Below are 13,573 nucleotides of genomic sequence, written 5' to 3'. Positions count from 1 at the left end.
AGACCGTAGAACAGTAGTGTTTGCTGCTGCAGATGGAGTTGAGTGAGCTCCAGAGCCTTCTTACAACCCAGGTGGGTTTAGGGTCCAACTTGCCAAAGGATAAAGAGCTGTAATTCTCTGGGCTGAGGTCACTAATGCAGGAAGATGAATTGAGCAGGAAGGGACAGCAGCCTTCTGAAGCCAAGAACTGCCCTGCTATGGCATGATGAAGTTGCAAGGCCAAAGGTACCGTACATCTGGCAATTGCAGAAATGCATGCTGATTGGATTGTTAGGAATTGTAGGGAAAAGAGTCCAGTCCTTAGAGTCTGGAAACCCTAAGGAAGTGGGATTTTGATAGGACTGTTTTTAATCCCAATGATGGTGCTTGGGTTTATCTCCAGGGAGGCTTCTATCTAAGAGGCCAATTAGTAGCCTTAAGTCAGATCAACTGTGGTGAAAGTTTTGTGTTGTTGACCATACCAGGACTTGGGAACTTGGCTTTCGGGGCGTACAGGATGTGTTGAACTATGAGATGTGCTGCTGAGAGCTAAGGAGAAGTAAGTTTACCACATAAAGTGCTTGCACCATAGTGGAATACAAGTCCTGATCACGTCATATTTTATGGAGGGGGACAAGAATATTGCCAAATATTTAATAGATTTCCTAGTTGCTGCTAACCAAGAAGCTCCCCTTGGTTGGAGAACGTGACCAAGAATTAGCCATTTAGAGGTTGGCTTTGCTGGGAGAAGGTATGTCATGGGGTTGTTGGCCCTTTATTTGCTGAGGCTTAAAGAGAAAGACACTCTCCTAAAGGAAAGGGTCTTTCAGAGACTAAGGTCCCAAAGAGGAAGGCTGACCACACCCCCAGGAGCAATGGAAAATACTTTATTTCGAGTTTATTTGTATTAAATAAAGTAGAACCCCAGTGGTAGAATTTTGTCTTACATTTTTTGGACTGTGTGGAATTGCATCCCTGAGAAAAGGGAAGCTGAGGAAAGAAGTACCTGCAGCACCACACTAGTTAGCAGGCAGTGCTACCATGTTGGTACATCTTCAGATACCCTGTCACTGGCTGGTGGGAATTTAAGCTCTGTTTAATGTGTGTCCTAGACCCAGTGACACCAACAGCCACCCCAGGGCAAGATGGGAGGGGGGCCCAGCTCTACACCCAGAAGGGGGTGGCAGTGGTGGAAGAGGCTTAGGGCAGTCAGTCTTCAGCTCCACCCAGACTGCAGCACTTTCTTCCCTGCTACCCTGATACCACTCAGACACACACATACTCCCTCACAACTGCAGGCAGCCGGAGCAGCACTGCCCTTGCGTTTCAGAAGGGCTGCAGCTCCGGCTGCTGCTGCAGCCAAAGTAACAGCAGTGGGAGCCAGTGGTGGTTGCCCCTTTGAAACACCAGACCCCAAGGGCAACTGCTTCCTTTGGCCTTTCTGTTGGCAGATCTGCCTAGACCCAACACTGCTAATGGGAAATGGAGATTTTTTTTTTTTTAGCTCAAGTTGTGGAAGCCTGAGTCTTTGGAGCCTCAGGATATGCGTTCTAATTCCACTGACAATGAAAAGTTCCAAATGAGCACAGCATGCAGCATGATCACAATCCTAAAGTTCTAGTTGGCCCTAACTTAAGTATAGTATATCTATAAGGGCTCAGTTGCCTCTTTCTAGTGATATAAAGTGTTAACACAAGCTACCCGAACACCACCTGCAACCAGAAAATGCAGCTGAGCAGTTCTTGCAATTACTGGTATTGTCGTCGTCTTCTTGGACTGAGCCATTGATCAATGAATCTCATCTTCTATGACACCATTGGTGAGCAACTAAACCAATCCTTGATCGGCAGAGTCGATGACAGATACCACATAACAAGCCACCAACTACAGGCATACATTCTTTTTGGATCCTGTTGTGCCTGGATACATGGATTCTCAAAGCAACTGAGAGTCTGTACAGTGATTTGCCAACAGTACAATCTGTCCTGAACTAGAGTTTCCAGATCATTGGAAGATATGCTGCATGACTTCACGTTGGCCTTTAAGATGTCTTTATAGCACTTATACTGGCCACCAATAGAGCACTTTCCATGAGCAATCTGGCCATAGAAGATGATATTTGGTATCTGTGTATCCTCCATCCTCATAACATGACCAATCCAGTGAAATTGGCTGTCCATAAGCATTGCTGCCATGCCCATGACATAACTTAAGAACCTCCATGTTAGGAGTTTTGTCCCACCAATTCACATGGCAGTCTTCCTCAGACAGCGCATATGGAACTGGTCGAGTTTCAAAACATGGTGGTGATATATTGTCCATGATTCCAAGCCATACAGCAGGATATTCAGGAGGACTGCCTGATAAACAGCTACCTTGATATGAAGTTTAATACCATGGTCATTCCATAAGTGTTCAGTTAATTTTCCAGACTTTGGGTAAGTGAGCAGATACATCATAATCCACATTTATCCTAGAGGAAAATACACTTCTGAGGAAGCAGAACTTGTCATCAGCCTTAAGGACTGTACCAGCAGCAGTGATCACTGGAATGCTGGGCTCTTTCCAAACAGGCTGAGGCATAACATCTGTCTTCTTGAGGCTCACTGTGAGTCCAAAGTTGTGAACAGACATAACAAAGCAATCAAAAAATGCATCCTCTACTGAATGAGCCAACAATGTACAGTCATCAGGAACAGAAGGTCATGGATAGTTGTAGTAGCCATTTAGTCTGAGCCTGAACTCTCTGGAGACTGAAAATACTGCCATCTGTTCGGAACCAAATAGGTATTTCCAATGGGCAGTCCTTAAAAGTGACTAACAGCATCATTAAAAAGCATGTGTTGAACAGGCGAGGAGCAAGGACACATCCTTGCTTTGTACTGTTTGATATTTCAAAAGATGCTGATATTTCTCCATTGTTTAGGATGTGACCAAGAATGCCATCATGAAAAGACCAAACAATTGATACATTTTTCAGGACAGCCAATTCGCTCTAATATTTTCCAGAGTCCATTTCTGTTGACTGCGTTGAACGCCTTGGTCAAGCCAATGAAGATGTTGCGCTCTACATTTCTCTCACATGTGTCAGGCTATAAATATCATATTGGAAATGCCTCAGCCAGCATGGAATGAATCTGTGCTGGCTTTCAGAAACGATGCTGTTTTTGAACATATGTAGTGAAAGCCGGTTGCGAAGGATGTAGACCAGGATCTTACCACCTATGGGGAGCAGAGAGATGCCCTGATGGTCATCACAACACACACGGTCACCTTTTCTCTTGTATATATGTACAATCACAGCATCTTTGAAGTCCTGAGAGACTAGCTCCTTCTCTCAAATAGCACTAAATAAATGGGTGAGATGGTATATCAACTGGCCACCAGCAGCTTTATACATTTCTGATGGAACTGTGTCACTGCCAGGTGCCTTTCCATATTTCATCTGTTTAACAGCTTTTTGTACATCATCAAGAGTTGGTGGTCTGACCAGCTGTAAAGCATTAGCCCGCTGAGGAATGTCTTCGGGAACACCACTGTCAAAAGTTGAGATCTGGTTCAATACTTTGTGAAAATGTTCAGCCCATCAGTCAAGGATTTTAGCACTACCTGTGATCAAAGTGAGGCCATAAGCTGAGTGCACTGGTGAAGAGCCAGCAATGTGTGGCCCATAGTCATGATCTCAAAGCATTCTATCAGCCCCATTTTGGAGTTTAACTGCTTGATATTTCCATCACTCCTCTTTCATTTGCAGTAATCTGACTTGTGCTTTCTGCTTGGCTCAAATATATGACGACTTCCTGGAGGCATTCTCTTTATCATTGATCCAACCCAGGTGTGCCACATGCATCTTATCAAGAAGAGGTTGGGCATCTCTGTCCTTGTCATCAAACCAGTCCTTGTGCCTGCGTTTTTGGAAACCGAGGATCTTGACAGCACTTCAGTAGGTTGTCTCTTTGATGTTAATCCAATCATTCTCAATAATGGGTGACCATTCTGGACCTTCATTGCTTATGGAAGCATCAAGACTACATTGAAACAGCCTTTGTATCCCAGGTATTTCAAGTTTACCCACATCCAGCTTTTTTTTGGCGTACAGCAGAATGATGACATTTTGGTGGACAAAGGTTCAAGGAGACAACACACACTGCAATATTACAGCATTGGGTTGTATCCTCAGGATGAGAGGTTGAGGAAGCCCTCCATGGAGCGATCTCGAGGGGCTGCGCCAAATAATATGGGATAAGGTGCCATGGACCAGCGGTACCTAGGAGAAGGGAAAGTCTGATTCTAAACAGGAGTAAACAGATCAGTTTATTTAGGTGCATCAATCTAGGAGAAGGTAACTCTGATCTCAAACCTGTGCGCTCTCCTTCCAGTGTACATGTTGCAGTTCTTGCGCCTGTGCACAGTGGCTGGTGTGAGAGGAGAGAGTGGGCCTGGAACTCACAAGCCAGCCTCACTTAAATCCATTCCTACATGAAGGTATCTCTCTTGATGCTAAAGATTTAACTCTTGATGGAAGTCCCACAGCAATGGGCAAGTGACATCAAATGCAGGTGGAGGATACCGCTGGAAGCATCTAGTCACAAACCTGCACATAGGCGGCCCAGGTGTTATGGTCGTCTGTTTGCTGAACTGGAACAACAGCAGCTCCCATGTCCCACCTGGGTGTCAAAGCAGCCTGATTTAGGGACAGTGCTGCTTTCTTTGAAAGAAGAGGGGGAGAGAAAACAATCCCTAAACACAACTTGTTCCAGTTGCTCCCTGTCGGTTAACTATGACTGACTAAATATCCAATTTTTGCAGTCACAAGAGAAAATCAATGACTAAACAACAACTGTGCTTTGCATTCTGGAAAGTATGCACACTTCTTGATCCCAATGATCACCATGAGTGCAGGACAGCAGTCATGGTTAGAGAACGTGCATGTTATAAAATTGGTGTTGCAGCTCTAAGTGAAACACGTATTTCTTGTACCAGACAGGTCACGGAGGTTGGAGCAGGCTATTCATATTACTGTGTGGGCTGCCCTGAGGGTCATCCAAGGCAAGCAGGAGTTGGCTTCACCATCAGGACACCACTAGTCCCCCCAGCTTGAATCCGAGCCACATGCCATCAGTCCTCGCCTTATGACTGCAAAGCTTAGCCTGAGGCTGGGACAACGCCTCGTACTTGTTAGTGCATATGCACCCACTTTGACTGCTGCAGATGTTGAAAAGGAGTCTTTCTACGCTAGCCTGAATTCAGTGATCTCTTCAGTACCTTTCAAATCTAAGCAATATATACTCGGCAATTTTAGTGCTAGAGCTGGTCAGGACTACACCACATGGCCAAAGGTGCTTGGACATCGTGCTATAGGAAGTGAGATCTCAAATGGCATTCTTCTTCTTCAAACTTGTGCGCAGTAGGAGCTTCCTATTGCAAGCACATTCCTCCAACAGGCGAACAAATGCAAAGCAGTTTGAATGCACCGGTCTAAGCATTAGCATATGACCGAACACTTCATCACAGAACAAAGAGATCTTTTTGATTCATGTTGACTCATGCAATGCATGGCACTGGCTCCTGGTCTGACCACTATATTGTACTGGTATTATAAATGAGAGCCATTTATAGTACCTGAAAGAGAGAGACTGGGGAACCCTTAAAAACATAGTGCAATAAAGCACTGAAACACAGTGAGAATTGGTAAATAAGTTAGTTTTCTTTTGCAGACTAGGAGAGAAGGAAAATAGTAATTTTAACCCTTTGTTGCCGTTAGTGACTAAATAGGATATCACATTTGCTCAGTTTCAATCTACCTCTCTTCTTATCAATTACTACTTCAACCCAAAGTCGCTTTTCAATTTCTTTCATGTGATATACCACCCCTCGGAAGAAAGAAATCATGTAGCTCCCTACTGTGTCCTGTGCAATGATTATCTGACTGGGATTTCAGCACTTTTATTAATAATCAAGACAGTTACAGAGGATTACAGGCCAACTAAATGTGTAACTGTTGCTTAAATGTTTCTTCCTGACATTTCCCCCACTATGAGAGATGTAGTCTTTTGTAATGCCAGAGAGGCCAGATGTACTTTGAGGATGCAGCAATGTCAATAAACAAAACCAAAGTTAATTTGCATTCTTATTTCAGTTTGATTTATGCTGTCAGTTTCAGTATTTGCTTGAAACAGCACAAGAGAGCAGGCAGTGGGTTTACTATTTTTGTCAAGGTCAGTCTGGCCCAAGTTGGTAAGACTTTTGAAATGAAAAAAGAGGGAAGTCTGTCACCGGTAGAGATGAGTGAGGGGTTAGCTGCACGTCGGACAGTGTGGATGGAGAATACCCTCCCCAAGCTACCTGAGCACAAAATGAAAAGCCAAGAAGCATTAAAATAAAAGGTGGCATAGGTGGATACTATGATTACTTCTTGCAGATCAAGAGGTCAACCACACTTTCTGTACTAGGCAGTGAGTATAGTTTGGCTCAGTCTGTCACAACAGATCAAGAGGAAGAGACTACAGATATCCAGTAATCCCACAGGCCTCTGAATAGTCACTGTGACCACAGCTCATTGCTCTTCTTTTTCTTCCCACAGCCTAATGCAGTATTGCCAAACACAAGCAAGAGAAAATCTGACATCAGACTCTCCCAACACAGGCTTTTGTTTAAAAAATCAAATTGTATCGTCTGTCTTGGGGCTTGTTCAACTCCCTCTTCTTCTCTGCCAGCACATGTGTTATAGTGTCAGGTTAAAAAGTCAGCCCTTGCTGACTACACAAATACACACCTATCCACACTGCCCAGATGTACACTCCACTCAGCCTCTCCTCACCGCTAAGACAGGGAACTGCTGGCCACTTCCTATTGCTGTCCTGGCCCAGCAGCAATGCCTCGCTGACGCCTGCTGCCCCAGGGCTTCGCCTTCCATGGGTCAGGAGCACCTGACTGCTCTCCTCCCCTGCCCTGGGTTTCTCCTCTGCTGGGGTCCCAGCAGCACCACTTCCTTGCCTCTCCATGCCCCAGGTCTTTCACTCTACCGTAAAGCCGTTACCTGAAGGCACGGCCCAGTGATTGGGCAGGTCTGTGTCCCCAGACCCAAGGCTCTTGCATGAGCTCCTCCCATGTGCTCAGCCCTGACAATCAAATGGGTCACTGCAAGAGCCCCTCCTGCAGGTGCCAAAATCGCACGACACGCAATCAGTCCATGAGACTTGGCAACACTGTCTTCTCCCGGCTGCACAACAGGGACTTCCCTCTGCCACCACTGCCCGCAGGCTGGGGGAGCTGTGAATCTATCCCCTTGATTCCCACCCACTATTATATCCCCCTACACTTACCAGGCTCCCATATCTCCTGCCTCTCACATCCTCCTGCACGCCAAAATCTGCCCCCACATTCCACATCATTCACCTTTCATTGAGTCTCTTCTGTTTGTTGTATTCACCGTGCCCTATCATCCCCTTGAACTACAGAGCAGCAGCCGTATTGCCTGTGGGCATAACTTCAATCCCACTGGAAGAAACAATGGGAGGTGGCAGGCAGTGCTGTTCTGGGCAGCTTTGCTGCCCTCTGCAGACGAACTGCAGGGAAATATTGGCCATTTTGAGCAAAGGAAAATGCATCAGTTAGCTGCCTTGGTTAAGAATTGGAAACAAGACCTAAAATGGCCAGAGAGGGGATGAAATTGTGAGAGTTGGCACTACTGCTATTGCTTTTAACATTCCATGCCTCCCCCTCTCTCCTCACTCTCTCCCTCCCTGTTTGGTCTGGAAGCCAAAACACTCTATCATGCTGGAGTCTGGAGGCCTCCCACATCCTTGACATCTCATTCTTTGGATATGTTATCAGATACCAGCAGGAGCAACAGACATTGACCAGTTACCTTGAAGCTTTAGGAATGGGGATTTGGGAGTTTCCACAGTGAATGGGGACTCTGACGGTCACTTGACACAGTGACACAAAATGTGTGGTTTCCATTTGGGAAAGTGGAGTAGAAGTTTGTGATAATGGGGTGGGTATCTTAATGTGGATCCCTACCACCATGTAGGAACATCAGTACAGCCCGGAACCACTGGCAGTTTGCCAAGCTAGAGGCTAGGTTAAAAAATCAAAGGAAAAGCAGGTGGCTTGCAGAGTCACAAGGAGAGAAGGAGCATGAACAGGCCAGTGGAAAATGAAAAGACTTGAGATTTCCTCACCTCTCCATTCTTACAAGTTCATGAGCACCTGCAAAAAAGATTACAAAAAAAACTTGTGTTATAGTAGTAAAAACAATGGTTGCTATTTACAATCAGATTTAATGGAAAAACTATTAATACTGAAAATTCAGAAATCTGTCTGCATAGTTTCCCACTTGAGGTGAGTTCTTCCACTGCTTGATACCTGAGACTGTTGTCCAGGGCTCTCATTTAAGGTGTTAGATATCTGAGTTCCATGTTACACAACAAAGGCCAAAACATGGGCACATTCCCTCAGTAGTGAAAGGAGTAAGGGTGGTTATGTGACGTATTCCAGTCCTAGCCATGGTGACCAGAATACATTGCTGAAACTGAAGCAATAGGCAATGCAACACAATGGAAATGATGTGCAGCATGTGAGTGGTAAAGTCCTCAAGTTCCTGTCCTTTTCTCTTTACTGCTTGGCTTGTGTGTTGTTTTACTAAGCAACTTTTTCTGTTCTCATATATCTGAGATATGGTGGTTTGGACGAGTGGAACAGAAACTGCCAATTCATCTGGAAAATGGATACCAAATCAAGTGCTCTGGAGTTTGCTAGGATCTATCTCTTTTTGTTCTCTTTGATTCCTTTCTTCATTTAGATGTTTCAAAGGTGAATACAAGTGGAAGCAGAAATAGCACAGGCCTTTTTACCTCACAATGCAATATCCTGACCTGCAGCTTTTCCTGCACCCTCCTACAGCTTTACCAATGGCCCTTGAGTCTGACTTGCTGAGTTTTCCACTTGAGTTTTCCACTCTAGGCTGTCACAAGGAGGAGAACAACCCTATCAACGTGCAAAAGCAGAAAATACTTTCTCTGGAGCAGCCTGAGACCTCCACACTCTCATTGTGCTGCTGATCGCAATCACAGGATTCCAGGGGGGAAGAGAGTCTTATAAGGCATAAACCCTTCTCCCAGGTTTGCTGGCTCCCTTTCCAGAAGGCAGGAACTCTCTGCTATCCAGGCACAGAAAGACATAAACAGCTGTTTCTCTGGTGTTAACCTTTGAACATAGCACTTTCTGTAAGCAGCGCTCAATGGAAAGCATCCAAATAAGGAGAGTGGCCCCTGGTGATTCTTGTGTATGTGGATATTCTCTGGCCTTTTGTTTTGGATTTGATTTCTGTACTATGCCCAGTTTCTTGGGTGAATATATGCAGCTCCTGCTTAGTGCAAAGACAGCACAACAACTGACTTCCGTAGAGAAACTAAACTGAAGCATAAACAATGAGGAGTCCTGTGGCCCCATAAAGACTAACAAATTTATTTGGGCATGTGTTTTTGTGGGCTGGAACCCACTACATCAGAGGCACAAAGCGTATTCTAATTCAGTGGCATTGGTGCTCAGCCATAGCAATCAGAGCCATCTTTTCAAAGCAATGGCATTTTACAATAGTTGCTCTTCACTCGACACTTATTGGTGGAAGCATCTCACAATGTGGCCATGCTCCCAACAGGCTCATGGCTAGAGCCCTACAGAGATATAAAACTGGCATTCCCATCTGCCTTTGTGTCTGAGAAAATAATCCTCAGAGATCTGCATCCACATCCATGGGTGCAGATACCCTTAGGGTATAAAGCAGATATCTGCAGGATTGTAGGGCTCCACTCATGCCATCAGTGGGGTTTTTTTCTGAGCTTGGACTATAGGATTGCACCTGAAGTCACTAATGTCAAGTATCAGTATTAACTGATGTTGTGATTAATCTCTCCGCACCGCCCCTCCTACCAGTGGTAATGAGTACTCATACCATCACTGTTAAAGGTGAGTCTGCACCGCAAAGTTATTTAGAAATAACATCCATTATGCTGAAATAACTAGCCTATTGTCTACACAATGCGACCACTATTTCAAAATAATTTTGAAACAGCAGTTGGCTTATTTTGAAATTGGTAAATCTCATTCTGGCTTTGTCTACACTAGCCCCTTCCTTTCGGAGGGGGCATGGTAATGAGTGAGTTAGGAAGATGCTAATGAGGTGCTGCCATGAGTATGCACTGCCTCATTATCATAATGGCAGCCACGCAAAATTCAAAAGTGCCACTTTCGAATCGCATGCTGCCCGTGTAGACGGGGGACTTTCGAAAGGACCCCCTGGATTTTGAAAGCCCCTTCTTCCTTAAACCAAATAGAAAGAAGGGGCTTTTGAAGTCCAGGGGTTCCTTTTAAAAGGCCCCTATCTATATGGGCAGAATGCGATTTGAAAGCAGCACTTTCGAATCATGCGTGGCTGCCATTATGCTAATGAGGCACTGCATATTCATGGCAGTGCCTCATTAGCGTCTTCCCAACTCTCTCATTATGATGACCCTTTCAAAAGGAAGGGGCTAGTGTAGACGTAGCCTTTATGAGGAATAGCAAGTCCCATGGCTCTATTTCAAAATAGGCTCTATTCACATAGATGGTGTATTTTGAAATAGTTAAGTGCTATTTCAAAAGCATTTTTGTGTCTAGCAGCACTATTTCAAAATAAGGTATTCTGGAGTAGCTCTTCCAGAATAGCTTATTTTGAAATAAGGCTGCTGAGTAGACATATTCTTTGGCTGTGGCTACACTAGAGTTGCTATTTTGGGCTCTGTGGCTAAACATCACACTCGAAATAGCACTGCTTTTTGAGCACAGTATTCCAGTTCAGGTACCCCTCTTTGGACAAGGAGTAGTGGAAAATTTCGAAACAGCCACTTATTTTGAAGTTCAGTGCCATGTAGACAGGATCAATTTTGAAATAAGTTAACGCAAAATAAATTTGACAATTTGTACAATGTAAATTACATAACGTTATTTTGAATTACGGCTACTGTGCAGTTATAGCCTAAGTGTTTCATCTCCACATCATAGTAACATCAGTGGAGCAGATGCCTGGTTTGCTCTGCCGGTTTGGTGGGAGAGGATTCACACTCAGCACTGCGTGGTCACATCCACGGTTCTGTGCCTTTGCGGCCAGGTGAGCGTGCAAGGCAAGCAGAACAAACTGCAGAGAGCTCCCTTGGCACTGGGGACATGAAAGAGGGGGATCTTTACTTTGCTGACACACAGCTTTGCTTTCTGATGCAGCATTCACTCCCTCTGAAGGTTTTTCAGTCTAGAAAAGAGGAGACTGAGGGGCGATAGGATAGAGGTATATAAAATCATGAATGGTGTGGAGAAAGTGAATACAGAAAAGTTATTTACTTGTTCCCATAATATAAGAACCAGAGAACACTAAATGAAATTAATGGGTAGCAGGTTCAAAACTAATAAAAGAAAGTTTTTCTTCACACAGCGCACAGCCAACCTGTGGAACCCCTTACCAGAGGATGCTGTGAAGGCCAGGACTCTAATGGAGTTTAAAAAAGAGCCCGATAAATGTTTGAAGGTTAGGTCCATAGATGCCTATTAGCAAGGGGTAAGGGATGGTGCCTAGCCTTTTGTCGAAGGCGGGAGATGGATGGCAGGAGACAAATCGCTTGATCATTGTCTTCAGTTCACCTCCTCTGGGGCACCTGGCATTGGCTACTGTCGGCACACAGAATACTGGGCTAGATGGACCTTTGATCTGACCCAGTATGGCCGTTCTTATGTTTTTATCACAAAGGTACTGCTGCTTTTGGAGTTTGCTTTCAGTCCCTGCAACAAAGCCTCAATAAAAGATCTCTTTTCCCTAAAGATATGAATAGAGGAGTTCCTCTGTGGTATGACCTTTACACCTGGTTTATACAGAGGTTCCTCCTCTGGTATGACCTCTACACACAGTTCATTGTCTGCAGTAAATATAGAGCAGGAGTGATGTTTGGCTAGAATTGCTTAGTGTGGTGAAAATGGAATGGATTTCATTATACATCAAGTGTAACAACTTTATTTTTTGTCATAAGAGCAACTTCTATTCTTTTCACTTTCTGCTCCCTGTTTTCTCTCTTGCTCTGTCTCCTTTTGTCTATTTTCTATACCACTTCGCTGTTTCTCTTTCCGGAATCTTATCCTCTCTTTCTACCATTTATCCATCTATTCTTCCCAATCTCAGTTACCGTAGGCTGCCTCTTGGGCCTCATCCTGCTGATCTTTCAGGCCTGGTCTTCCATGGGGTTGCAGAAGTGAACTCTGGGAGGCAGATTTTCTACTACTAATCCTGAAAGTTTTGTGCTTTAATTCCATGATGCACAATTCATCAGAATGAACTATTGTGTCTTCAAGAATCCCAACCCCAGTGCATTAATCTAAAGTGTAGCTGTTGCCTGTATTTTCACCTGCTATAACGATAACATTATCCTCCAGCAGGAAATCTGTGTTCAGAAGTGTCCTGAGACTTTTATCACTCCCTCCAACCTTGTCTTAGCACAAAGGAGTGTACTCACTGCTGTCATAGAGTCCTTTCTAGCTTGGGGATTAGTAGTAGTAGTAGCATTCTTCAGTCTACGTAGACTATGGAACACGCCCTTTGTAGTTCCGTTTGGCATCCTCATTTGCAGCGTCGGCTGTGACTGTGAAGACCCACACGAGAGTGACAGTCCTTGCTGCATCTGTTGCATATGCAATGGGTGTCTGGCAGGTCTTTGCTGTGCTTTCTGTGGGCTCACTTCTCCTTTGCTAGCTGTCTGATCCTCACCTTACCCTTCTGAAGGCCCTTGTATAGTTTCTGCCTCCATCTGCTGCGATCGTCTGCCAGCTCCTCCCAGCTGTCTGACTTGATGTCTACTTCCCTGAGGTCTCTCTTGCAAACATCTTTGTAGCGCAGCTGGGGGCATCCAGGAGGTCTTTTGCCAGAGGCTAGCTCACCACACAGGATGTCTTTTGGGATCCTTCCATCATTCATCCTGCGGACGTGGCCAAGCCAGCGGAGCCGCCGCTGCCTGAGGAGGGTGTGCACAGTTGGGATTCCAGCTTGCTCAAGGACGGTAGTGTTGGACACACTGTCCTTCCACGATATTCCAAGGATGCTCCTGAGGCAGCGCAAGTGGAAGACGTTCAGCCTCTTTTCCTGGCAGGCGTACAGGGTCCAAGTCTCGCTGCCGTAAAGGAGAGTGCTGAGGATGCAGGCTCTGTAGACTTGCATTTTGATGTGAGTGTACAGCTTGTTGTTATTCCACACTCTCTCAACGAGTCTGGACAGAGTTGTGGCTGCTTTACCGATCCTCCTATTTAGCTCAGTCTCCAAGGACAGGGTGCCAGTGATGGTGGACCCGAGGTAAACGAACTCGTGGATGACCTCTAATGTATAGTTGTCAGTGCTGATTGATGGAGAACCAGCAACGTCCTGAGCAAGTACATTTGTCTTCTTTGGGCTGATGGAAAGCCTGAAGTCCTTGCATGCTTTGGAGAACCGATCCAGCAGCTTCTGAAGCTGTTCTTCTGTGTGTGACATGACAGCAGCGTCATCTGCGAACAGCATCTCTCTGATGAGGGCTTCCCG

General features: G+C 45.1%; 2 protein-coding genes across 2 annotated transcripts in view; one reads left to right on the top strand and one right to left on the bottom strand.

Moving 5' to 3' along the window:
- Positions 1–13,573, top strand: part of CDH23 (cadherin related 23) — a 549,671-nt gene that overhangs the window by 445,058 nt on the left and 91,040 nt on the right. The window lies entirely within an intron of this gene.
- The window catches only part of VSIR (V-set immunoregulatory receptor), a 66,511-nt gene that overhangs the window by 11,684 nt on the left and 41,254 nt on the right, over positions 1–13,573 (bottom strand). Inside the window, exon 5 of the mRNA XM_075000260.1 lies at positions 8,166–8,193. Coding sequence (XP_074856361.1) covers positions 8,166–8,193 — 28 coding nt within the window. The remainder of the gene's footprint in view (positions 1–8,165; positions 8,194–13,573) is intronic.

This window comes from Carettochelys insculpta, chromosome 7 (assembly GCF_033958435.1).
Source record: "Carettochelys insculpta isolate YL-2023 chromosome 7, ASM3395843v1, whole genome shotgun sequence".
NCBI classification, from domain to species: domain Eukaryota; kingdom Metazoa; phylum Chordata; order Testudines; family Carettochelyidae; genus Carettochelys; species Carettochelys insculpta.
Note: the sequence above shows the minus strand (reverse complement) of the source record. Positions and strands in the feature narration are given on the sequence as shown.